This window comes from Chelonia mydas, chromosome 4 (genome assembly GCF_015237465.2).
Source record: "Chelonia mydas isolate rCheMyd1 chromosome 4, rCheMyd1.pri.v2, whole genome shotgun sequence".
Classification (NCBI taxonomy): domain Eukaryota; kingdom Metazoa; phylum Chordata; order Testudines; family Cheloniidae; genus Chelonia; species Chelonia mydas.
Window position 1 is genome coordinate 57,770,274 of NC_057852.1, and position 25,774 is coordinate 57,796,047.

Below are 25,774 nucleotides of genomic sequence, written 5' to 3' on the forward strand. Positions count from 1 at the left end.
AAAGAAAAGTTGTGAGTGACACTTCTACTATAGTTAAAATTTCAAACTTGACTGCAGCATCTGACTTCTTTAGTAAAACGTTCTAACCACTGAAGAAAATAACTCACATCCCTGCAGCAGAAAAAAAAAGGAGAACAGGAGTGGAAACTTCTTGGTTAACTGTGGCTCTTGACTCTACATCTTGGCTCCACAATGAGGTGATATGAGACCTTGGACCATTTGTAATCAGGTCCAGGAGGAGATGTTCAAAAGATGGAAAAGCAGCCAGTAAAATGACAAATCAACATTAATGTAGTTTTTCTGTGTAAGGTTAAAAAAAGTTCATATTTTGAGTTTCTGACCAAACAATTTGTTGATAATTTTATTTTTGACCAAATTCCAAAACTTTTTTTTCCAATCAAAATGTTTATGGCCAGTTCTAGGAGCTACAAAAGTAGACATCTTGACACAAACTATTTAAAATAATTTCCATTTGTTTGTAGGAAGTCATTTTAATGGCCTTTCTTCCATCTCTGGTTCTGTGTGGTCCAAAGTTTCATTTCATCTGTAGATCAACAAAGTGTATGTCTAATCTTACCTAGAGGGTGCTATTTTTTTTTCCTTTTCTTCTTCAGGAAATCCATTCCTAGACTCTATATAAGGCAAACAGAATTTGGTTTTTAGGGTATGTCTACACTGCAGCTGGGAGTGTGCTTCTCACTGTAGGCCGACAGACACATGCTAGCTAACGTGGTAAAAACAGCAGTGTAGGTGGGGTAACAGGCTACCTGCCCAAGTACATAGGCATCAACTCCGTGGGTGCTTCGGGGATTAGTGGGTGCTCTGCACCCACTGGCAGCCAAGCTCCCCTCACCCGCTGCCCCACCTTCTCCTCCCCACCCCGAGAGCACAGTGTCCCCGCTTCTCCGCCTACCTCCCAGCATTTCCCGCCCGTCCACCACCAAACAGCTGTTTGGCAGCATTAGCATGCTCTGGGAGGGAGGGAGAGGAGTGGGAACATGGTGTGCTCAGGGGAGGAGGCGGGGAAGAGGTGGGGATTTGGGGAAGGAGTTGGAATACTGGCAGGGAGGGGGCAGAGTTGGGGCAGGGACTTTGGGAAAGGAGTTGGAGTGGGGGTGGGGCCTCATGAAAGGGCTGGAGGGTGGGCGGGGCCAGTGGCAGGGTCGATGTCGAGCACGGGTATGAGGGGAAGTTGGCGCCTATACCCAAGTATGTACCAAGGGGTTCTGGGCAGGTATGTACTCAGGTGTCTAGCCCAAGCTGCTGCCCATGCTATCACAGCTCCACTGCCATTTTTAGCATGCTAGCTCAAGCAGAGCTACCAAATGTCGGTCTATGCTCCCTAGGAAGCATGCTCCCAGCTGCAGTGTAGACCTACCCATAGTGATATTGCACCTGGAACCAAATATCATTCAAAGATATTCATGAATGGGATAGTATCCTGCCAATCCCAATCTCTTTTACAGTAATCTGGAAAAAAAATAGATAGCATACAAAAATATCTATTCCCTGATCCCCTCCCCCTACTGAGTATTCCTTGCAACAAGAATCCTCAGCTGTATCTTAACATCTCACCAAATGTCTGCCAAAACCCCAAGCATATCTTTAGCTTTATAAAAAGTACAATGCTAACCATTTTTTTGAAAGTCTCTCCAAGATCTGATATTTGTCATACTGGTGTTATTGCAATTCAGGATATTACTTTAAAACATAGTGAACCATAAATTATAGGGATGGGCATTATAGTAAACTCTAAACTCAAGACAGACATTAAATAGATTTGCTAGTTTTAGAAAATATATGATAATGGTCACTATTAAAAGTCAATATTTGTCAATTGTTATGACACTGGTATCTGAGATTACCACAATTTCTCCTATATTTATATGTAGGATCTCAGTGTTAAAGGTTGGGAAATACTGACTTTTTAATGTCTTAACTGTGAATAGAACAAGAGAGGTCTGCTACCCTGCAGAATCCAGAGCCTAATTCAAAGTGACCACCAGTAACTTCAAGATGAGGACCAACTTCCTAGATTATTTCTAAAAAACCTTTGGAATCACAGGAATACTAAGGACTTTGTGGTGTTTGACTTGTAGGCATATTCTGGAATACACCTTTGAGACATAGAGGTTCCTCAATATTAATTGAGTATACAGACCATGCGCAGAATATTTTGCTCTTCTCATTACATCCCTTTCAGCAACAAGGATGCTAATCTAGATGAAAGAAGGTACCCTGGTTCAGTAACCATGTCTAAGCAGAAATCTGTGTGGAGAAATTATTGACATTTGCAACAACTTAGAACATCAGGACCTTCAGGACTAGTAAATGCGGGGAGGCATCAAAACGACTAACGTGTTTTCCTTTATTTTGTGAACACAGCACAAGAGTAATGGGAGTGGGACAACAGCATACAGCAGATGAGATGAATATTTTTTTGGAAAGGGCATCTATAGATAAATTCTTGTACTCCTTTTGTATGGAGAAACAGAGTAGAAACTTTCCTCGAGGCAAATAGACCCTTCTAGGATGCATCCGATGAAGTGAGCTGTAGCTCATGAAAGCTTATGCTCAAATAAATTTGTTAGTCTCTAAGGTGCCACAAGTACTCCTTTTCTTACTACAATAGAAGAGCCTCCAAACAGAGATCCCAAAGTCTCTGGTAAAGATATGGCCTGCTGTTCCAGTTTGTCATTACATTTATCATTGCTGTTGTGTATTGCCCTCAGAGATTTTACATCCTTTACTGCTCAACAGAACTGCGGTGTTACCTCCCTTAAGAGAGCAAAGCTGCTTCTTCTTCCTGCTTGTTTAAATGAGACATTATAGATATTATTAAACTGTAAGCATCTACAGTAGAAGGTAGTGTTGCAGAGCTAGTAGAAGGATAGTGCTGTGCTGCTCTCAACTCCAGTGGAATTTTGCTTTATTTGCTTTAACGTAATGACCATTTTCCTTGGACAGAAAGGTGAAGTATTTGCACATCTCAAATCGAGAAGCTAGCTGGCTTTGAGTCACATTTTTGCCAGCAAGCTACTAGTCTAGTAGGTTTCATGTTTCTGTTACACTCCTAGACCAGTGTGTTGTTTAAAATGTGAGAATGATATTAAACTTTTGCCATAACAACAGTCCACTAAGCTCCATCCAATGTCAGCCTGGCACCACAATGTGATCATGCCACAGATAGTAGCTGAGTTGTATAAGTATTACTGAGGGAAGAATTTGGCCTGGAGATCTTTACTATTACTGATAATAGTGAGAAGGAGGCAGAAAACACTCAGCTTGATTTTCAAGAACCCAGGCAGAGTTTGCTGTGCTGGTAGAAAAAAATACTTTTTACACCTAAATTGACAATATTTGATAAGAGGTAATTGATACTCTTTAAACACAGAAGCCCCCTCAATACACTTTTATAGAATGACTTTTCAGAGAAGAATTCCACTTTAAAACTACCATCATCATCCTTCAAGCCAGACACACTACTTTTTCAATGGTCAAAAGGGGTCATCATAAAAGCACTACCTTACTCTCTTGCTGGGACTGAGCACATTCTTTCCATAGTGCTCTATTTGCTACCTAAGGAGTGAGAGATTGGAACTGAACCCAAGTCTTCCAGAACAAAGTATTCAACACTGCCACCATACTGACCCTATTGTGTGTCTACTTTATACCCTAAGAGAGACCTGGATGTATGCATTCATTTATAAAACACATTCATATTGAAATGAATGCTGTGTAAGTCTTATTGCACACAATCCAAATCCATTATGATGATGAGCTATAGCACAGTACTTTTCAAAACACTTTAGGAATATTGACTAAGCAATCCTCTTAACCCCTTTCAGGGAGCCTAGTTCCCGCAGTACTTTCCATTTTATTTGAGTGGCCTATAACTCTGAATATAATTTATTCTAATATTTATTAATGACATTGAATTCTATACTAAGTTTCAGCAGCTTCTTAGACCTCCTTTATCAAAAAACTATCGAGGTGCCTTCCAGGAGTTCATTAAATGATGTGACTAGCATTTGTCCCTTGGGTCTTTTTTTCTCTAATGGGAAGGAGATTTTTTAAAATTATTTTTCATTTGTTTATTTTATGTTGGCTGTGCTCTGTGTGTTTATTATTGAAGGTAAAGTCAACGAAATGCAACTTGCATTTGAACTAGAAAGTGGTGCTGTTTGAGATGGTTCTTAGATCCTGTGGGTATATTGTCCATATTGCCAGGATAGAGAACAGAGATATTAAATTATGCTTATCAAACATAAATTTATACTCAGTTTTGCCTGTCTGTGCAAATTGACTGGATTCATAGCATAAAGGAGGCTGTATCTGTATTTTGCAAACAGTAGTTGTTCAGGGTCAAGATCTGAAGTCTTTCTTGAGACAAAACTCCCATGGAGTCAGTTACAGCTTTGTCTGAGGTAGTACTTCAGGTTTTGACCTTGTGCAACTATTATATCTTGTCCATGAGTGAAGGATGGGTAGACAGGGTGCTTGATTGATTTAAGAAATCTTTAAAATATTTTGGCCTGGAAATGTTATAAAACCTCTTGCTACAATTACAGAAAAATTGATGATTGTCCCTACATGTGGAAATGAATCTCAGGGAAAGGGAGGAAAGGGGAGGAGAGTGAAAACTAAGTTTAAATTGAGTGAGGACTTAATAATTTGACTTATATTTTAGAACATATAACTATTTTTTTAAAATAAGAATGATGGCAAATATAAGAACATTCTTCCTCTCAGTATTTAAGACCCTAGATTGGAACTCAGAAGAACTGAGTTTAATTCCAGTCTCTATTGCAGTTTTCTCATGTGACCTTTGGTAAACAAGCTAGTCATGGTGTGCTTCAATTTCCCATTTGTCAAACAGGCATAATTACACTTCCCTGCCTCAGAGGGACATTGTGAAGATAAATGCAATAGTGTTTGTGAAGTGTTCAGAAACTATAATGATGGAGGATGGGTATATAAGTAGCTAGACAGACAGTTTTTCAGTGGAACGAATGTGAAGTATGACTGACATCCAAGAAATGTCTGTAAGCCGACAAGCTCTCATAGGGCAAATGTGGCCTAGCACACTGCATAGCTCAGTTATAAAGCATACTGACCTATGTCACAGTTTCAGAATAAACTGCACCAGTGTTCCCCCTCTGTGGTCCCTTGATGGTACCCACTTAAGGTTTCCAGCCCCAGCTGTCACCTCTCTTGTTGGAGACAGGCATCTCCCTCCTTTCCAACCAGGGGTTTTAAGGCTGCAGTGTAAGGCAGGTTGCTGTGCAAGCCAGTCTGCCTAAAGCTCACGTGCTTTGCTTTCTCTCTCTAAAGGCTATGAACAGAGTGCTGCCAGCAGTTAAAAGTTATCACATAGCTCTTTCTGAGCAAGCACATTTATTCTTAAGGTAAAAGCATTATAGAGAAAATATACTAAAACAATAGAAGTTCCTGTATGCATGCTAAAAGTTTACCAGAGGTCACCCACCAGTGTATGGGGCCTTAGTAGGTCAAAGTCCTTCCAACTCTTCTGCAAGAGTTAAGGGCCCCCTTTGGACAGAAGGTCCTGTCCATTTGCTAGATCAGAGAGAGAGAGAGGGCCCTGAGTCAGTTTAACCACAGTGTTTTTACGACAAAAGCCCTTTCTTTATCTGTTTGCCTCTGAAAACCCAGTTTGAACCGGTGTATGCAAGACTCCCCATGGTGGCACCTCTCTGGGTGTGTTTGCAACCAAGTGATTCACCTGAATCACCACCACACCCAATTACACATATGGTTTTTGGTCCCTGGAGGAGCTGTGATAATCTTCCCCCCAGACTAGAACACAATGATACATGTAATCTCTGGCCCACAGCGATACATAAACTTAATACAATATTGTTTCCCCAAAGATACCGTATACAGTTGCAATATCTGCCACAACCTACACAGCAAAGAGGTCAGCTGAATAAATAAAAATAATAATAAAAATGAATTGCTCTGTTGGAAGGCTTCATAATCCCTTTTTTGTTGTTGCTGCTTGAGTCCCAAATGCCCATCATAATCTCCTCTCTTTTACTGCATTGTTTGTTGGGAACAAGAATGCTTTTTCATGGCTTCATGAGTCCTTGTTTTATTACATAATGTGCCTAAAAAGCAACCCACTGGAAACTGGTAGGCATTTATTTACCATAGTGGGTTAATCTCATTCAGGGAAGTATAGAAAGTCAGTAATGAGAGCTACAGTATATAAGCTAATTGCCAGGATAAAACCAAATGAATAATTACTTAACTCCAGAATGAGACCTGGGGGAATTTTTCTTTAATAAAGGTTTAATTCACCAGTGATAATGAATGCAATCTCACGTACTACTGAAAAACGCCATTAGCATAATGGCTGAGATACAAAAACTATAATTAGAACTAAAAATGTTAATTATATCCAGTAAGGTACTGAATGAAAAGGGAATTTTCACCCTACCTGTAAAATGGGTTTCTATGAGTGTAGCTCCAGTAATCCATACTAAGGGGCCCTCCTTCTGCACAGGTGATTGGCAGGCAGAAGTTAGAATCAGAAGATATCTTCCCTTCCCTTTTCATCCCAGAGAATGTTGTGATCTCTGTAGGGCACTTTGATAGCCAGAGTAAGACTGAGGGCAATACAGATTGTACCTCTGATCACAAAGCTTACAAAATGAGCCCCCAAATACCTGACTCACATAGTTTAATTCCCCTTCAAAGTAAGTAATCACTTCCAAACTTGTAGGCAGACCAATCACAAGTGGTCAGCAGCATTCAATATCTTTCAGCTAATTTTGCCACTTACAAAGAGGTTTGACACTATGCCATTTGACACATGCAATTGTATGTAACTGTGCATGCAAATATGGGCATGCAATTGGCTAGGCAGGTGGTAAGCTGATGCTACTGATCTGCTCAATTTTCTCTAACAACAGGAAAGCCTCTACACCCTAAAAAATGGTGCATGCAGCTGTCTTGTCTTAAAGACCATGAGATCTCTAATGCAAGAATGGTCTTTTACTAGATTTCTGTATTCTATTTTTAAAAAAACTGAGTTAAAAGACCATTAAATTTGCACATTCAAGCACTCAAAAGTTGTGAAATACCAGAATTAAGGTACTATTTATTCCACAGGACTCATTCAGTGTACAAAATGAACTACGTTCACTGAATGGTTAGCTATTCAGTATTTCTTTTTGTCATCATTCACTGTGTGATCTCAGGCTTTATTTACCACACAACACCAAAACCCTGCACTGAATACAAAATTATTAATTATCACATGGGATTTCTGCAGTGATCCCACCAAAGTATCTGAGTGCTTCACAAAAATGAATGAATTTATCTTCACAACACCCCTAAGAGGTGATATTACCGAGGCAGAGAGAGATTAAAGCCAAAGTTAAATGTCCACTAATTTTGAGTGCCGAACTTGAGATACCTAGCACCCGATTTTTCAGAGTACTTAGTATTTTATAGCATTTTTTATGTTCAAAGAACAGCACCAATTTACTTCAGTTGTAGTTGTGACTCTGCAAGTCTGCAAATGTGCAGCCAGAAAATGAAGAACACATCATTACAGGCCACCTGTTTACATTTTGGTTTTAATGACTTGCCCCTAGGAACCCTGGGCCAGATTCACAAGGGGGCTTAGGGGCCTACCTAAATCCAATATATAGGCATCACTGACATTAACAAAACCCCTGCTCAGGAGCCACCTAACCCTGTAGGTGGCCTAAGTTTCCACTGGTAAAGTCTCCATGGTGCTTAAATTTCTGCTGCTGGGCATGAGCAAAGCTGCCTCAGTCTTGACACTGCCAAGAAGCTCGGCACCTAACTCATACCTGAGACCTGGCAGGATTCATAAAGTAGGATCTCTTCCCCCTCCCCCGCCCTGCATATCTCATCCAATAGATGTGCTCAGATGCTGCCTTGGAGCACATATCCTAGATTGGGCCCAGCACAAAACACAGCAGGAGGTGGTGGTGTTGCCACCACCCTTTTACCCAAACCCAAGTGATTAGAGCACACAACCAGGAGGAGAAAAACCTGGGTTCAAATCCCTGCTTTGTATTGAGTCACAGGCAGTGGCTCCTCCTCTGCTTTTCTAGAGAAAGGACCGACCATGCTTAGGCACATAACTCCAGGCACTTACCTCCAGAATGAGATCTGGGGGGATTTTTCTTTAATAAAGGTTTAATTCACCAGTGATAATTAATGCAATCTCACGTACTACTGAATAACACCAGGAGAGATTTTTCATGAGTATGAATCCTGAGTAGAGGGAGATACCTCCCTCCGGCCTGGATTTAGGTGCTTACCTCCCTTTGAGGGGTGGGGCTTAGGCCTTACCCCTTGTTTTGGAATTTCCTACTGGCTAGCTTAAGTGACTCCCCACTCAGCTTGCTGGATTCTGCAAAACCCTGTTTTAGGTGCCTAACTCTCCCTATACATTGTAGAGAGAGCCTGGGTGCCTGACAAGGGGCTGGGGATTCCACTTCATGGCAGGGCACCTAAAAGTTAAGCACTCCAATACTCAGCCTAAGTTCCCCTTGGGAATCTAGCTCCCTGTGGCAGAGAGCTGTATAGAATCCAGTTCTCCACAGTTGCAGTCAACCTCTTTAACCATGAAACCAACTTATCATTTTTATCCAAAATTGAAAAACAACTATAAAAAACTAGTCTTTTGGAAAATGTGCAAGAGCACCCGAAGTAGGAGCACGCCACTGTGGCCAAAGTAGTGATTTTAATGCCAGGACTGCAGAGGTAAAAGGAGTAAATTAGAAATTTTCTACAAAAGCTACGTACCAAAATTGCCTTCAAATAGTCTCCCCAGACACTGGGTGAGAATAAAACAAACGGCTATGAGTTAAAACAACTACAGTAGGTACTTGAATTAATGGCATCAAGAAATGTTTGAAGCTACTACAACCTAAGATTAAAGTACACGATAGACTTTTATGAACTCAGCATTGTTAAAACTATGCAACAGAACATATATGCCAACAATCAAACAGCTGGAATTGCTCGTATATATAGTATAAAAAAATTGTTCATTCCGTATCCCTGTGTGCTTGGGGGAAAGGGGGCGGGGACCACCAGCAAACCAAACCAAAGAATTCATTGTAACAATGCCTTTTTAAAAAATTGGAAATTTATGTGAACATTTTTTTACTTTTTCAAAATTTTCCATTTTAGCAATAAAAATGGAAAGTAAAAAAAATTATTTTTTCAGATTTCAGTGTTTCAGTTTATCATTTTTCCTTGCCCCAACCCCTTTTGTAAGACCTGTGATTCATCTGTTGCAAAAGATGCAAAGTGTGTAGTGAATAAGGGAGGAAACAGTAGGAAGAGACTTATTAGTTAGCCTGTCCATTGCATACGAATGCTGTGTGACTTTAACAGGATTTGAATTCACTCAGTTTAAATTATGATGCACGGAACTAAATAATCTTTTGAATTTATATGTCATACAAAGCAAGGTTTTCTGGAAAAAATATTCTGTTTAACTAACAGAAAAGAATAAAGAAACAGCTGTAAATCAAGAGTCGTTATGCCAACATACTGTACAGCTGGATTCCACATTACTTTGCATCCCCCACATCATACCGATTATAAACTTAGTGCTAATGTTTTCATTTAATTCATTTTTTGAATATTTTAAATTCATAGTATTTAGTGAACACTTGGTCTGAAACAAAACAAACAAACAAAACCTGACCTGCAGGTGCAAGGAATTTGAATAACCACATAATTGCTGACCCTCAAACCAACTGAGTCTCCTGGCACCTTTTTAAATGTGTAAAGGAAACAAAATGTCCATATTACTCAAAACAATTGTGAGATAACAGTGCTGCAATAAAGCAGTTAATTAAAACATTATTATTTATATTTCAGTAGTGACTACAGTCCCCAGCTGAGATCGCAGCCCATTGTGTTGGGCACTGTAAAAACACACAGCTAAAGAAGTCACTGCCTAGAACATCTTGATCTCCCATTGACTTCAGTAGTGCAGGAAGACAGAGGGTTGGATAAGAAACAAAGATATTAAGTGACTTCGCAATGCTATACTGCAGGGCAATGGCAGAGCTGAAAATAAAACTCAGGTATCCCTATCCACTGGATCACATACAGTCACTCAACTGAATATATCCCAACCCATGTCTTTCAGGAAGCAATGGCTGCTAAGCACTGAGAGTCTATAACAAATTTTGCTACTTTCTGAGTACCTTAATTTTCCATGACTATTGCCTTTCATAAGAGTTATTTATGTTAACGTATTCACTCCTTAATTTAAAAGGGTATTTTTGTCATCAATATTAGTTTTCCATTGAAAATTAGTATAGCCTCAAAAAAGTGATATAAACTAACAATTGTCTTATATGAAGCTTTTACCAGTATATAAGGCTATGCATCAGTGAAGATATGGCTCTAAAAAATTAAATAACAGTCACACACAACAGAACAACATAAAATTATGCACATAACATATTTCACTTCTGAGATGTAATAAGTTAATTCATGTACTCTGCACACAGCTATCCACAGAACTTCAAGTGATCTCAGAGACATGTTGCATCTGCCATCATCCCACCATGGAATCTGATTTTGTACAATAGCAATTTTAGGCTCAGACATCTCGTTTGAATATATTTTTAATGCTAGCTCCTCATATGGGAGTTGGTGGAAGGAAGTTTTTTAACTTATATAGCAGAAACAAAGTATGATAAAAGGATCAGAATTACCCAATCAAAGAGTAATGTCTGACTGCATGGACCTGTTTAGAGGCTATCCAAGTTTAGGCCTACATTAGTGATGCAGCAAAGTCTAACCTGACATTTCCCAGTTACCAGATGGAAGTATCCAGGAGTTAAAATATCAGAGAACAAATCAAAATAAGATTTTTTTTTCAAACCAGAACTGAACACAAACTCATTTCCAAGTGCACATGCCCTAGTCCTGTTTATATGCATTCCAGAAAAAAGTAGGAAATGTACATGATAATTACCTGGGTGATACCCATTGCTGTGTTCCCCGTGTAATCAGAAAGTATTTCTTGAGATGCAGCTGCAGTCATTGCCCTTTTACCAGTGACTGCCTACCTAAGACAGACCTCTTAATACTTCTGGCTGAATCAATGAGTCAAAGAGAACGAACTAATTTAACTCTTTACTATCTGCCTGGTTTGTGAGCCAGGACATACCTTCACAGTTTTCTAGCCATACCAGGCCAAATTTTATCCATCCAAATCACTCCTATGTATACTGCTTAGTGCTTTCATTCACACATCACATTTAGTTATGACTTTCTTCTAGGTCTTTTTTGTTTTGGGGGGATTTTTCTGAGGGAGGAAAGTTGGCATGAGTATTTTTTGCTCTGAAATAGTTCACAACAAGTAAGGATAGAAGCCTAAAAATAATCCTGTACATCTATATTTCTATTTATTTTATTATTTAAATAAATGCCTTGATCAGGTACTGAGCACTTTTGAAAATAAGGCAGGTCCTTAAATATGAAGTCAGGAGTCTAAATTTTGGCTTCTGAATCTTGTCCATGTTTGCCTGTCTGATTCAGAAGCCAGAATTTGGCACAAATCCATCCTTTTAGCATCTGTGAGTTCAGCTCCATTGCTTTCACCTTCACCAGCAGTGAATATGGCCCTAAGAATAAACAGATTTGGAAATGCTGTGTACCAACATGTCATTGTAATGTTCTGATAATATTTTTGATAATGAAACTTTGTCTTCTGTCAGTTTTCCATAACTTTTTTAACATTTTAATTAAAAATACTCTTCACAGTAGCTCTAGTTGGTTTACGTTAGTTTCTCCTTAGTAATGCAGCTTGCAACGATACCAATATTGCTTGGCTTGGGAAATATACTGAACACATATTTATTGACTAATCAAATATACAGTAAAACCAGAAAAACACAGCAATATTTAAAATCTAGCTGATTACACTTTCGTGGCAGATGACTAACAGCTTACCTCAGCAAAGCAAAAAATGCTGCCAAAGGTTTCTTCATAGAAATGATCCTTATTTATTATCCAAGTTCACAGCTGTATACACTGCAGGCAGCAACTAAAAACACTTAAAAAGCATAATGCTAAAAAACAAACCCAAAGCTTACGTGACTGTGATGCTCATTAAGGGTCCAATCTTGCCTCACTAAAGCCAATATGAGGGTTTTTTCCTCCCAGTTATTTCAGTGGGAGTAGAAATAGGCTCTGTAAGCAGTATTCAGATAAATTATGGCTGCATTCTGCTTTTTAGCACTGAAATGATTCTCTCGGACATGAACAGCAGCTCTAGGAGATTACTCAGTACTCTCCTTTTTGAAGGGACAGAATCAGAGAAGATGCTGTTAAAGGTCATGTCCTAATAACAGCCATATTCTGCTCTGAATCTATACACAGAATTCTACCTCACCAAACTCCGGTGGTTCTGTGAGAAAAACAGAGTGCTACATGACTATTTCAACTGCCTTTGGGCCCAGTTCTACAAATCTTACATTGGGTAGTATTTACTTACATGAAAAGCTTCATTAAACTCAATAAGGCCTCATGTGAATGCTATTCAATGTTGATAAGAGATTGCAGAATCAGGCCTTGTGAAAGCAGTAATATTTAATTGGCTAATATGGCTGCTTAAATTCTTCATTTGGAGGGAAGAACAGAGTGAAGTTTCCCAAGATTATCTCCTCATATCCATCCCACCCTCTCTGCAAAACCTTTTTTCCTCTTCCTCATTTCATCAAAGCCAAAACTTTTCAGCTGAGAGAAAGCACCTCTCTCCGATGCTCTCTATAGCCTGGTAGTTACAGAATTGCCCTGGGATGTCAAAGACCCAAATTCAAGTCCCTTCTCTGCTTGATTCAGACTGACCTAGCATGAAAAACTCTGCTGAGTCAGGCAGGACAGAAACTTGAACCTGGGCCTCCCAAGATCCAGGCCAGTGCCCTGATTATTATGTTTTACACACACACACACACACACACACACACACACACTGAAAACCTGAGCTTTTTGTTCCAAAAAGAGACATTGTGACAAAATTCAATTTTTATGAAAATATTCAAAGGGTTTTGGTTTTGTTCCTGTGCAGAACAGCAACAAATTTTGAAACCTCATAATTTGCCACAAAACAATGTTGTTATCCTCCAAAGAGCTGTGCCCAGAGTACACCAGAAGTGAGAAAGGAAATTAAATATTGCTCATCCTGGCAGAACAAATGGGGGTTGCTACATGTCCGAGGGCCCAAAAACCTAGACTTTGGCAAACTGATTATGGAAATAAAATACAAATGATAAAAGACCTCTTCAAAATGCTCTATCTGTCCCCTTAAGATAAAATCTGGGGACAGTTAGTTCAAGCACTTCAGATCCCTACCACAGGATCACACCAGGAGACAGGCAATCAAGCCATTTAAAGATCTACAGGTTAAAACCGACACCTTTAACTACACTCCAGTACAAATTGGATATCGTGAAGATCATGAATCAGAGGTGCAATGTGCCCTCTATGAGAAACGCTCCTTATTAGGTCCAGACTGGCAGACATAGGTAGCCGGAGTACAAGAACTTCTATTTTTAAGCATCACAGCTTTGCACTCACCCCAAGAATCTAGTCATTTAGAATCTCGTACAGAGGTATAATTAGATATTTTATTTATGTGCAAATACAAATATAAATAATTGTATAAATTATCACATGTGTGGGTATAACACAGCAGTCCTTGGTATTCTATGGTAACATTTAGGTATATTAGATTTATGGGTCAGTTCCTCAGCTGGTGTAAATTGACATAGCTCCAACTCAGTCATCAAAGTTACACTAATTTATGCTAAATGAAGGTCTGACCTTCAGTGAAATTAATTAGTTTTAAAAAATTAACCAACTTTGTTTCCCTTTTGTTCTTGTACTGATTTTCTTTTCCATTCCTTCACCACACTGTTTCTGTCCTCCACTAACAAACAATATATGTGAAGTATTTTCCTCCACCTTTTCCAATTTCTGTTTTCTCTTAGACTAATTACCATAGAATATCAAATCATAGGAATGTAGGACTGGGAGGGACCATGAGAATATTCTAGTCCAGCCTCCTGCACTGAGGCAGGACCAAGTTTACCTAGACTATCACTGGTGTTTGTCTAATCTGTTCTTATAAACCTCCAAAGATGGGGATTCCACAGTCTTTCTTGGTAACCAATTATACTGCTTATTCTATGCTATTCTAATAGTTAAGAAAGTTTTTCCTAATATCTAACCTAAATTCCCCTTGCTGCAGATTAAGCCCATTACTTCTCATCCCACCTTCACTGGACACAGAGAACAATGGATCACTGTCCTCTTTATAACAATCCTCAACTTATTTGAAGACTATTATCAGCTTCCCCTTTAGTCTTCTTTTCTCAAGACTAAATATATCCAGTCTTTTCAACCTTTCTTCATAGGTCAGGTTTTCTAAACCTTTTATCATTTTTCTTTCTCTCCTCTGAACTCTCTCCAATTTATCTACATCTTTCCTAAAATGTGGCACTCAGAACTGGACACAGTACTCCAGCCAAGTGCCGAGTGTAGCAGGACAATTACCTCCTGTATCTTGCATATAGAACAGGAGTACTTGTGGCACCTTAGAGACTAACAAATTTATTAGAGCATAAGCTTTCATGGGCTACAGCCCAGTTCATTGGATGCACAGAATGGAACATATAGTAAGAAGATATATATATACATACAGAGAAGGTGGAAGTTGCCATACAAACTGTAAGAGGCTAACTAGTTAAGATGAGCTATTATCAGCAGGAGAAAAAAAACTTTTGTAGTGATAATCAAGATGGTCCATTTAGACAGTTGACAAGAAGGTGTGAGGATACTTAACATAGGGAAATAGATTCAATATGTGTAATGACCCAGCCACTCCCAGTCTCTATTCAAACCCAAGTTAATGGTATCTAGTTAGCATATTAATTCAAGCTCAGCAGTTTCTCGTTGGAGTCTGTTTTTGAAGCTTTTCTGTCGCAAAATTGCCACCCTTAAATCTTTTACTGAGTGCCCAGAGAGGTTGAAGTGTTCTCTTACCGGTTTTTGAATATTATGATTCCTGATGTCAGATTTGTGTCCATTTATTCTTTTGCGTAGAGACTGTCTGGTTTGGCCAATGTACATGGCAGAGGGGCATTGCTGGCACCTGATGGCATATATCACATTGGTAGATGTGCAGGTAAACGAGCCCGTGATGGTGTGGCTAATGTGATTAGGTCCTAGGATGGTGTCACTTGAATAAATATGTGGACAGAGTTGGCATCAGGCTTTGTTGCAAGGATAGGTTCCTGGGTTAGTGTTTTTGTTGTGTGGTGTGTGGTTGCTGCTGAGTATTTGCTTCAGGTTGGGGGGCTGTCTGTAAGTCAGGACAGGTCTGTCTTCCAAGATTTGTGAGAGTGATGGGTCGTCCTTCAGGATAGGTTGTAGATCCTTGATAATGCATTGGAGAGGTTTTAGTTGGGGGCTGAAGGTGACAGCTAGTGGCGTTCTGTTATTTTCTTTGTTGGGCCTGTCCTGTAGTAGGTGACTTCTGGGTACTCTTCTGCCTCTGTCAATCTGTTTCTTCACTTCAGCAGGTGGGTATTGTAGTTTTAAGAATGCTTGATAGAGATCTTGTAGGTGTTTGTCTCTATCTGAGGGGTTGGAGCAAATGCGGTTGTATCTTAGAGCTTGGCTGTAGAGACAACAGATCATGTGGTGTGTCTTGGATGGAAGCTGGAGGCATGTAGGGAAGTATAGTAGTCAGTAGGTTTCCAGTATAGGGTGGTGTTTATGTGACCATTGCTTATTTGCACAGTAGTGTCCAGGAAATGGACCGCTTGTGTGGATTGGTCTAGTCTGAGGTTGTTGGTGGGATGATTTCAACAATTTCCATTCTCCCCCCCGCACTTTACCCGCCCCTGTCCATGACTTTTACTAAAAATACCTATGACAAAATTGTAGCCTTAGCTATTACATAAAACACTATTATCCTGTAGGTACTTATAAATTAATTGTTTAATCGTTATTTCCAGTTATCAAAGTTAGGCTGAACACTCTACAATTCCCCCAGTCCTCTTTCTTCCCCTGTTTAAAGATAAGTTCTGTGTATGCTCTTTTCCAGACCTCCTCCATTCTCCAAGATATCTCAGAGATAATCTCCAATGGTTCCAAGATTGCTTCAGCTACTTTCTTAAGTACTCTAGGATGAATTTTAGCAGGCCCTGCCAACTTGAAATACTTGTAACTGATCTAAATATTCTTTAATTTGTTATTTCCCTAGTCTAGCCTGTGTTCCTTCCCCTTTGTTTTTAATACTAATTGTGTTGAGTATTGGTCACAATTAACCTTTGTAGTGAAGACCGAAGCACAATAGGCATTCAAAACCTCTGCTTTCTTATTGCCTTTTAGGTCTTTTACTAGGTGGAACTCATTTAGGGTCTTGGCCTTTTTTTTAACTGCACAGTTTAACAATTTTTCAACCTATATTATAATGTCAAAATGTCCCTCAGTTCTGCAACTCAATTTACTGTAGTATCAGCTGCAAAGTGCTGTGCAGTGGTTTATGGCCAGTGAATCATAAACCTCCTTAGTGTTCTTGCAGAGGAACCCACTAATGAACCTTTGCTTGGCTGTGGAGTCTCCTGAACAGCAACACCGCAGCAAAACTGATGTACTTTGGGACTTCCACAACTCCAGAAATGCCAGGACCCTTTCAGTCTATCTGTAAGTTATTCCTTGCACTCTCTCATTTCTGCCAAGGTATTGTTGCAATTTCTGAACTGTAGATAATCCTACATATGGAATACATGCTTCATTTGTTACCTAAAGGGGTAAATACTTGTACCTTGGCTAAAAATATATGACAAGTACTTCAGTTAAAGAGTAATTTGTGTGTTTTAGCTATGTAGGTGGAGGGGCATGGGAGAGCTTATCAGTCAGTACTTGTAAGTAAAGGATACATCGATTGGTTATTAAACTAATTTTGAACAGAAAAGTTAATCATAAATTCTTATCGTTCGACTCTTGCATGAAGCAATACCTAAACTGTGTCTGTGGTGCTCAACCAAGACATACATTTGAAAACATCAATACATATTTCTTCTCAAATGATAAATATCAACCAAATGAGGTGGGGGATGAAAGTCACATTTATTCATTCAGTTATTATAAATGATGTGATCTTTCCAAATACAAGCGTTGGAATAATTAAACTAATTTTCCAAAATTATTCTAGTGTATTCAATTACAGATTTTAATTATTTTAGAGAAATAATCCACAGTGTTAATGAAAGAGACAGTAGTAAGAATCATGGCAGGGTATGGGTTTCATGTGCCTGCATTCCATAAGCCTTATTAGAAAATGTAAATCAAATATTTGATGAATACTAAGAGCCTATTGGGACACTAAAATGAATATTACCATTCTGACTCTGAGAATCAGGTTGAAGTATAACAGAAGTCAGTTAAGGTAAGTGGATTTCAGTGCCAAAGGGAACATTAGCTGTTTTGAAGAGGCCTCTAGAGAATTATCCAGTGTTAAATAATAATAAAAAAGATGTTTAAATAACATTCAGGTTGTGACACAAAAAACAAAAAACTACCAGAAATTCAGAAGTTATAACTGATATACAACCTCAGCTCTCATATCTATAAAAATAACCTAAGCACACCCAAGAGAAGTGTGGATGGCATATGAACATTAACTGTGAATTTCCTGTTTTAGCACTTGATCCTGCACCATTAAAGTCAATGGGAGCCTTGCCATTGACATTATTGAGAGGAAGATCAAGCTCTTATGCTGGTTTATATTATACTATACTTATAGCTTTATTTAAATATACAGTTTTGTATTCAATTTCCTTTTAAATTTAAATCCTTTTCAATTTCCTTCTGCGGAATTCATATTGTTAGCCTAAAAGGCTAAATAGCTTTCAAGTATTATATATGATCATCTCAACAACTTAGTGTTTATATAGCACTTTGTTTTGTAAGTGCTTCACAAATACTAGCTAATTCTTTTTAGAAAATGCCTTGTTTTAGAGGCAAGGAAAGTGAAAGACTCAGAGGTTAGGTGAATTTCCAAAGACCAGAAAGAGAAAGATATTACTCAGAAAATCCCATCACAACTCAACTCACTACAGCACACTGTCCCTAGTGGAGTCTTATGTAAACGTCTACAGTATTTTTAGGTTAAGTTAATGGTGTACAGGAGTTATAGCCTACCAGAAGCACTATAAAAAATTCAGTGTATTTAAAATTATATTGTAGAAAAGGTTAATATGTAGTCATTAGAAGTAGAGCTGGGGTGAGAAGACAGTGTTTGTAGATAGAATATGTTAGGCCTGGGGATTTGGCTTGAAGCTGAATCAGGACGATGTTTCGATTTGACAGCACTAAGATCTTGCAAGTGGTTCCTGCAAGGTTTTTCCCCAAATGGAAAAAATGTGCAAGATCAATGGCTCTCATAAGATTTTTGCCTTCATGAAAAGTGGAAATTTCATGAAATCAGCTATTATGGAGTTTTCCACCCCATGGGGCTGAATTTTCATGAGGATGACTGTTCTTGTGAGATTTCAGGTATGCTGGAACCAGGTGGGGGGGAAGGAGGTAGCTTTTTCTTGTTTTGATTTAGACCTAGAACAAGAACAAATAAGGTGTTTGTGGGGAGGAGGGTTGGATCTCAGAATTTGCAATCAAAAAGGTTTGGAGGGGAGGTTCAGGTTATGATTAGGTTAGGTTCTCTCTAATTATTTGATCCTTATTTTCTGGTTCACTCCTCTTCCTCTATTTTCTGTATAATTACACTAAATGTATATTTCTGGAAGTACATTTTAGTGATAGGACAGTACCAGGATATCAAGGACAAAATATATGGTAATGGCCTATGTGCAAGTAGATTGCTCTGTTTGCCTCACATAGTTTCCTTTGCTTCCACATAAGTATTCTACAAGACAACTCTATTCAAGTCAAAGGGGAAAAGAGTGCAATAGGTACTCCAGTACCTAAGCCTCTGGACCAGAAGCGTGATCCCGCTCTCATCAATGTCAATGGCAAATTCAACTGACTTCAATAAGAGCAGGACTGACCCTACGTTACAATCACTACCATGTTCTTTCACTATAGTTCTTAAAGTTTTCTCTTAATAAATATTTCTAATTCTTTAGCTCCAGTACGCTATATGAATGATGTAAATGTCCACAGTCACTCAAAGCTTGAAGCTTCACTAGATAAAACAAGAAATTGAATCCCTTTTTGATAAAATATCTTTCTGATACAGAATCTCTCTCATCAGTCATATAATCTTTCCTGAGAAAAATGAAGTGCACTTTATGAAACATGTCCTTTTCCTGTTCTCTATATTTGCACACTTACATGAGGAAAATATTCAGAAAACTCTAGGTGACTGGATTTCAGATCCAAAAATTGGAACATTTTTTGCCGCCATATGTAAGATTGAATATATACATCTCTTTTTCAAAACCCAATCTACTTAATAAAATATGTTCTGTAAATTCAGGAGGACACCCAGGTCTCAGAACATCTATACAAAAGAGGGAGGATCAAAAACATGATTTAAGAAAAATAATAAAATTCAATTTTGTATCTATATCACTTTTTTATTTTAAATCAATTATTTCTATTTATATCTGGATTTATTTACTTGTGGCTACCTCTTCACCCACACACACAGGCCAGAAATTTGCTAGACATTCTTTTGAGCTACAGGGCAGAGGTAACATCTTGGACCTTATCCTTCACCTATGGTCAAAGACTATTTGTTTGCAAGAAGTTTGGTGGTAATCACAACATGATGCACAGGCATCCAGCGCAAGGAGTGCAGGATCACACACACAGTAAAAGGAAATATTTTACCACAAGTATGTCACTCTCAGCACAAATTGTAAAGTAATAAAAAAAAACAAAATAATTCATGAACATACAACTGGAGGACAAAGCTGCAATAATGATAATTGTGACAGAAGTTTCTGATGCAGAAATTGTGTTTACTGTTGTGTCTTAGACAGCAGACTGGTCTGTGACATTGGTAATAATGAACAAAAAGTGAATTTCAAAACAGATACCAAACTGAGTGCATTGGAATCACAGCAAGTGACCAAGTATAGATTCTGTATTTTTTCCAGCTGTCTCAGGGGAGTCTCTAATTATTGTTATTTTTTCTAGGATTACAGATATATCAATTGATGTGATCCATTCCTTCGGAGTTGGCAACGATTTTTTTGTGTGTGATGCATAATACATAGTCTTGCAATGGAGAGTACCGCACAGATAAATCTTTTCTTGTACTTCTCCAGAGGAAGCTTAGATAAATCATGTAAAAAGACATCTTTGTGGCTGTAATAAATTGTGAACATTTAATATATCTCCCCTATATCTCATTGATATTTGACTCCAGAATTCTTGAACTTTTTAATATCTCCATAATCTCCACGTTTGGATTTTCAATGGCTACATTTATTCTTTTTATTTATTATAATTATTATTCTTACTGCAATCGCTCCCCTAAGTCCCCATTGTACTAGGCTCTGTGCAAGTACATAAAAGATACAGCCCCTGCCTTGAAGAGCTTGCAATCTAGTTTAAGACAAGCTTTAACAAGTGAGCATAACAAATAAGATGGAGGAGGAGAGAGGACTACATAGTCTGTTTGCAGTGTAAATGTTCAAAAACCATGGGTGTGATCCTTCACACTTCCACAGGTATGTTTATATATGTGAGCAGTTTCATGTGTATCAAGCTTCTCATGTGTAAGTTTGCTGGATGGGGTGCCATGTTTTTATATTATACTGACAGATATATTCAGCACTTGTGGCTATTTTTTAAATATCTTCCTGTTTGTGTTATAATAATTCTTTATTAATTTAGTGTTCTAAACATCTGCTCAATTCTTTTTCCCCTTTTTATACCTTGACCAGTTTCTATTCTTTTTAACATTATTCTATTGCTTATTATGTATATTACTGTAGCATCTAGAGGCCTCAATCAGGAATAAGAAGCCCCATCTGCTTATTAAAACACTTTTTCTTTATTTCTCCTTTTTAGACCTATATCTTTAAAAAAAATTAATTCCCTCCCCCCCCCAACCTTTCTATTAGCCAAGATGGGTAGGGGTGGTGTCCCTAGCCTTTGTTTGCCAGAAGCTGGGAATGGATGACAGGGGATGGATCACTTGATGATTACCTGTTCTGTTCATTCCCTCTAGGGTACCTGGCATTGGCCACTGTCAGAAGACAGGATACTGGGCTAGATGGACCTTTGGTCTGACCCAGTATGGCCATTCTTAAGTTCTTATTAAACCTCTATTAATTTTAAGCATATATCTATATATTTCTGTGAGTTTTCTGCTACTGGACACTAGAAAATTGGGAGAAAAACACAGGAGGAAGGAAGAATACAAGAGAGCAGAAGTGTTGGCATAGGTTAGGAGGAGTGGGGACAAGGAAGAGGCAAGTCAATCATAGCAGCAGCAACCACAGTATGCTGTGGCAATGTCCACACAAACCTCAACTAAGCAAAACACCTAATCATGTGCTTAATTTTGCACTTGCTTTTATGCCCAATTGATGTCAGTGGAATTTAAGTACAAAAACAAAAGTTATGTGTGTGTTCACTGCTTAAGTGCTTTGCTGTATTGGGACCATATACAGGAAGACACAGTGCCTGCTCCAAAGAGTGTACTGTCATGCATCCCAATCCTACAAGCATGTGGGTGAGTAACTTTACACATGTGAGTAGTCCCAGTGAAGCTAGTGGAACTACTCACACACATGTATAAAGTTATGTTTATAAGTATGTGTAGGGACATGGCCGAAATAATTTTGTATTTAATTAAAAATGTGCACATTTACACAACAGCTATAGCCAACCACCTCTTAGCCTAGCCATTCTTATTTGGCCAGTTTTCTGTAGGTGCCACTGGAGAAGCAAGTCTTGAGGAGAGATTTATCATTATATTTGTCATTTGCTGTTTTGTGCCTTGTAGAGGTCATATGAATATTACATTCTATATGAATAGAGTTTAAAAAATAATTCTGCCTCCCATAAAAAATATTGTTGCAAGAAAAAAAGTGAGCTTGATGTTTGCAAATTTCATTTATGAATAAAAAGGACTTAAATTGTTTATGTAACTTGGATACTGACATGCGAGAGATTTCAGCAGATGAAGAGGTGCTAGCCATAGCAAAGAGAGAAAATGAGACTAAAGACAGATGATAATGAGTTGGAGAAAAATCAGCAAGTGCACATTGCTGAAGCACTTTCATATTTGTCCAAAGCAATGAAAAGGGGACAGCCTACGTATACCAGTTGGCGATTTGGAAAATCTCCTAGATAAAGTCTGCAAATACAAAATATACCCAGCAGAATTGCAGATATTTTTTAATGAATTCAATACAGCACACACACTAATATCATTATAACTTTTAAACAAGTTTGTACTGTATACTGAATTTTATAAAGTTAATGAATTGTATTTTATTAAATTACATTAAATGTTATTGAATTGATCCACTAATATAACAAATTAAAAACTGAAGTCCCTGAAGTGATGGTATTGAAAACACAGTCGGTCAGATGGAACTGGCTGTGACTTGGTGAGCTTAGTCTCTTTGGGATGGAACAAATCAGAATCTAATGAGACAGCCTGATTAAACAGTTTCTTCTCTTTTATGATCCTAATGCTGTGTTCATTGTGGTGTGCTGAAAATCTTCCAAAGCTAAAAAATCACTCCCCTAGCTCATAGTATAAATGTAGCCTTGTCTGTGTTTTGTACATACATTGAACTCAATGTGTTAGAGACAAAGTCATATGTACCTGTTCATAATTAATTTACAGACGGCTAATATTTAAAAACTAGTGTGATACAGTGTCTTCATCAGCATGTATTTCAGTGATGATATAGTTTCTACTACTTTTGCTACTGAGTCTTTAGAATCTCATTTCACATTCTTGCAAGCAATTCTTGATGAACACACACACACACACACACACACACACAAAACACAACTTTAGATGTCTTGTATTTTAAAAGTTAAAACTCTCTTTCAGGAATTATACCATTACTAAAATAACTAGAGGCCCCAGCCCTCCAAACACTTACACATGAAAGTAACTTAGACACATGTATAGTTCCACTGAACTTAATGTACTCATCTGCATATGTGCTTGCAGGATCAGATCCTGATGATGTACTTTGTATCAAATTATGGAAAAAACAGAAGTGAAATAGCAATTTTTCTGCTATCTCTAATATATATATATATTCTATGACCTCCTTGGAATAGTTTTCAAGGTGTAATTTTGCTACCAACTGCTAACTATAATTCCTATGGATGCATCCAATGTACAGCCAATAAATAAAAATAAATTGATTTAAATAAAAAATATACTGGATTAGCAAAGAAAATATATGACGTTGCATTTACTCTTTTTCTGACTGCATAATGAAGTCTACAGTACATTGCAGAATGAAGTGACAGCTAGTACTGGTCTATAAAGTCATGATATAATATATTTATTGGTTTACAAAATCTAGAAATGGGTCCCAGATATCCTTAAATTTAATCTGCTATTTTTCCTTGAAGCCAGCAGGGTGCCCTTGCCATAGATATGCTATTCAGTTTTTTTAGCCAAACCTTAACTTTTCAATAACTTAGAATAACGTATTTAGCTACTATCAAACCATTGTCACCTATTTTTCTTTAGGATGTAGAGAAAAGGTATTTCTGAGCACCATTTAAGATCTAGCTCTCATTTGACTTCAGTGGCTGAGCAAACTTGATCCTCCAGAAGCTAAAAAGAACAGATTTCAGAAGGAAATCTCGCACATTAACACACTTCATTTTGTGTCTGAGTTCAAACCAATGGTTTGGTAGGTACCACTGTATGTGCCTGTATCCGTTTTTTGACAGTGCCAACACTCATTCAGTGGAGTCTTGCTCTCTGTAATATATATTATTATTTAAGGAGTAGTGATTTTAAAGTGACAACTCTAGTATAGCCCTGTATCCTTATATTAACAGAGTTAGCTATGCAGTATTCTATGTTATATTTCATATTCATATGCTGTTCATATCTTGCAATCTACAATTTTCCTTCCAATTTGCTATAAAGCTCACTACTGCATACTTTTAGCTAGTTAACATGCTGTTGCATATATCCCAATTCTAGGCTTGTATTTCACTTACATACCTTTATTACACGGAAATAACTTACAGTATTTTAAAGAAGAAATAGATCCATTCCAAGTACTACAAGCAAGATTTGAAATTACGTAAAACTGCTGTAATTAAATGAGAATACCAAAGAGCTGCAGGGATAATAATGGGACATGGAAGCTTTCACTCCCAGGTTATTACTAGTTTAACAGCAACCAAAGATGGCACTGACAAAAAGTTGCTACTGGAGATGAGTGAACCAGGCCCGTTGAAGTCCAGTGACACTTATTTTCAGAGGCCCCATCGCTTTGATATTTGGATTCAGACAAAAATACAACATTAGATACTAGAGGTAAAATTAGATGGCAAGCTGCTCAGGACAGGCATTATGTCTTCTTCACATTTGTTCTCAGAAGCACCTGGCATGCTTTTGGCTGCTGTATAAATAAAGTAAAATAATAATAAATGAAGTGTGAGCAAGGAAGTGAAAGACGCAGTGTCACAGGACCAGACAGAGAGGAGTGAGATTTTTAAAAACAGTTATTGTTTTTTCCTCTTATATTCCAGGCATTTCTGGCAGCAGTCTGAGACAAGTAGTAATTGGTGGGCACAGCAGCAGCAAATGGCAATGACTCAGAGGCTGGATAGCAGCATATTGCCTGTCAGGGAGACAGCCTTGTACAGCTCCTGCAATATCAGGAAATGGGAATCAAAATGGACACCTGAGCACTGTATTGGTGGGAAGGCAGCTGGAGTACAACACCCGTTGCAACATCAGCAGACAGGAACAGCTAGACGACAGGCAGCAGCAACAGAAAAGGAGACAGAGAAGAGAGATCTTTCTTCTTTATTGTATTCATTGAGGGTGGCAGGCATGATGATCCAATCATTCTACCACTTGATCACACAGTCATACAGGATGCAACGTCCATCCCATAGATTTACAGCAATATTAAAAGCAGGATGACACAAGACAAGATTCTATCATGCCATCCCACCACTGCCATATCACTCCTCTTCTGAACACATAATCAGGCAGGATGGTTGTCTTTCCACTGACAGAGGATAGCCGGATTACTTTGCAATTCACAACATTCAGTCATTCACAGTGTGTCTCCCTGGCAATCTGGTGAGGTCATATTCTGTTTATAACTAATCTTTAGAAATAAATGTTATTTGTGTTACAAATCAGGAAAAAAAAGTAGGTACTTTACAGATAAGTGAAATTTATTTAAAACACATGCATGTTGGAAATAATTTGGTGGGTGTCCTGTTGTCAGACATACATCTCCACGTCTCAGAAAATATTTCATGATCTACATGTTTATACTTTGGTAAAACTTTGAACTAGTAATAGCAAAGAAGTCTATTCTCTGCCCAGTCCATCCCCTGGCAGCAAACTGGTGAAGCTAAGGTTGAAACTATGCAATGACTGAGAGTTGCTAAATAAATGAAATAATGAATGGGGGAACATTAACCTTTGTTGGCCTGTCTGTGAGCATAGTGAATAGTAGCAATACTTTCCAAAAGCTAGGATATTAGACTAAAAATATGTCTCACAGTTATAAAACCT

General features: G+C 38.2%; 1 protein-coding gene across 4 annotated transcripts in view; it reads right to left on the bottom strand.

Moving 5' to 3' along the window:
• The window catches only part of IQCM (IQ motif containing M), a 156,327-nt gene that overhangs the window by 51,553 nt on the left and 79,000 nt on the right, over positions 1-25,774 (bottom strand). The window contains exon 11 of one of the 4 annotated variants that reach the window (XM_043545798.1): positions 24,351-24,638. The exons of 2 other annotated variants lie outside the window; for them this stretch is intronic. In XM_043545798.1, the coding sequence (XP_043401733.1) occupies positions 24,541-24,638 (98 nt within the window). In that variant the 3' untranslated portion in view covers positions 24,351-24,540. Of the gene's footprint in view, positions 1-24,350; positions 24,639-24,879; positions 25,359-25,774 lie in introns of those variants that run through there. One more of the 4 variants, XM_043545799.1, reaches the window with a different exon arrangement.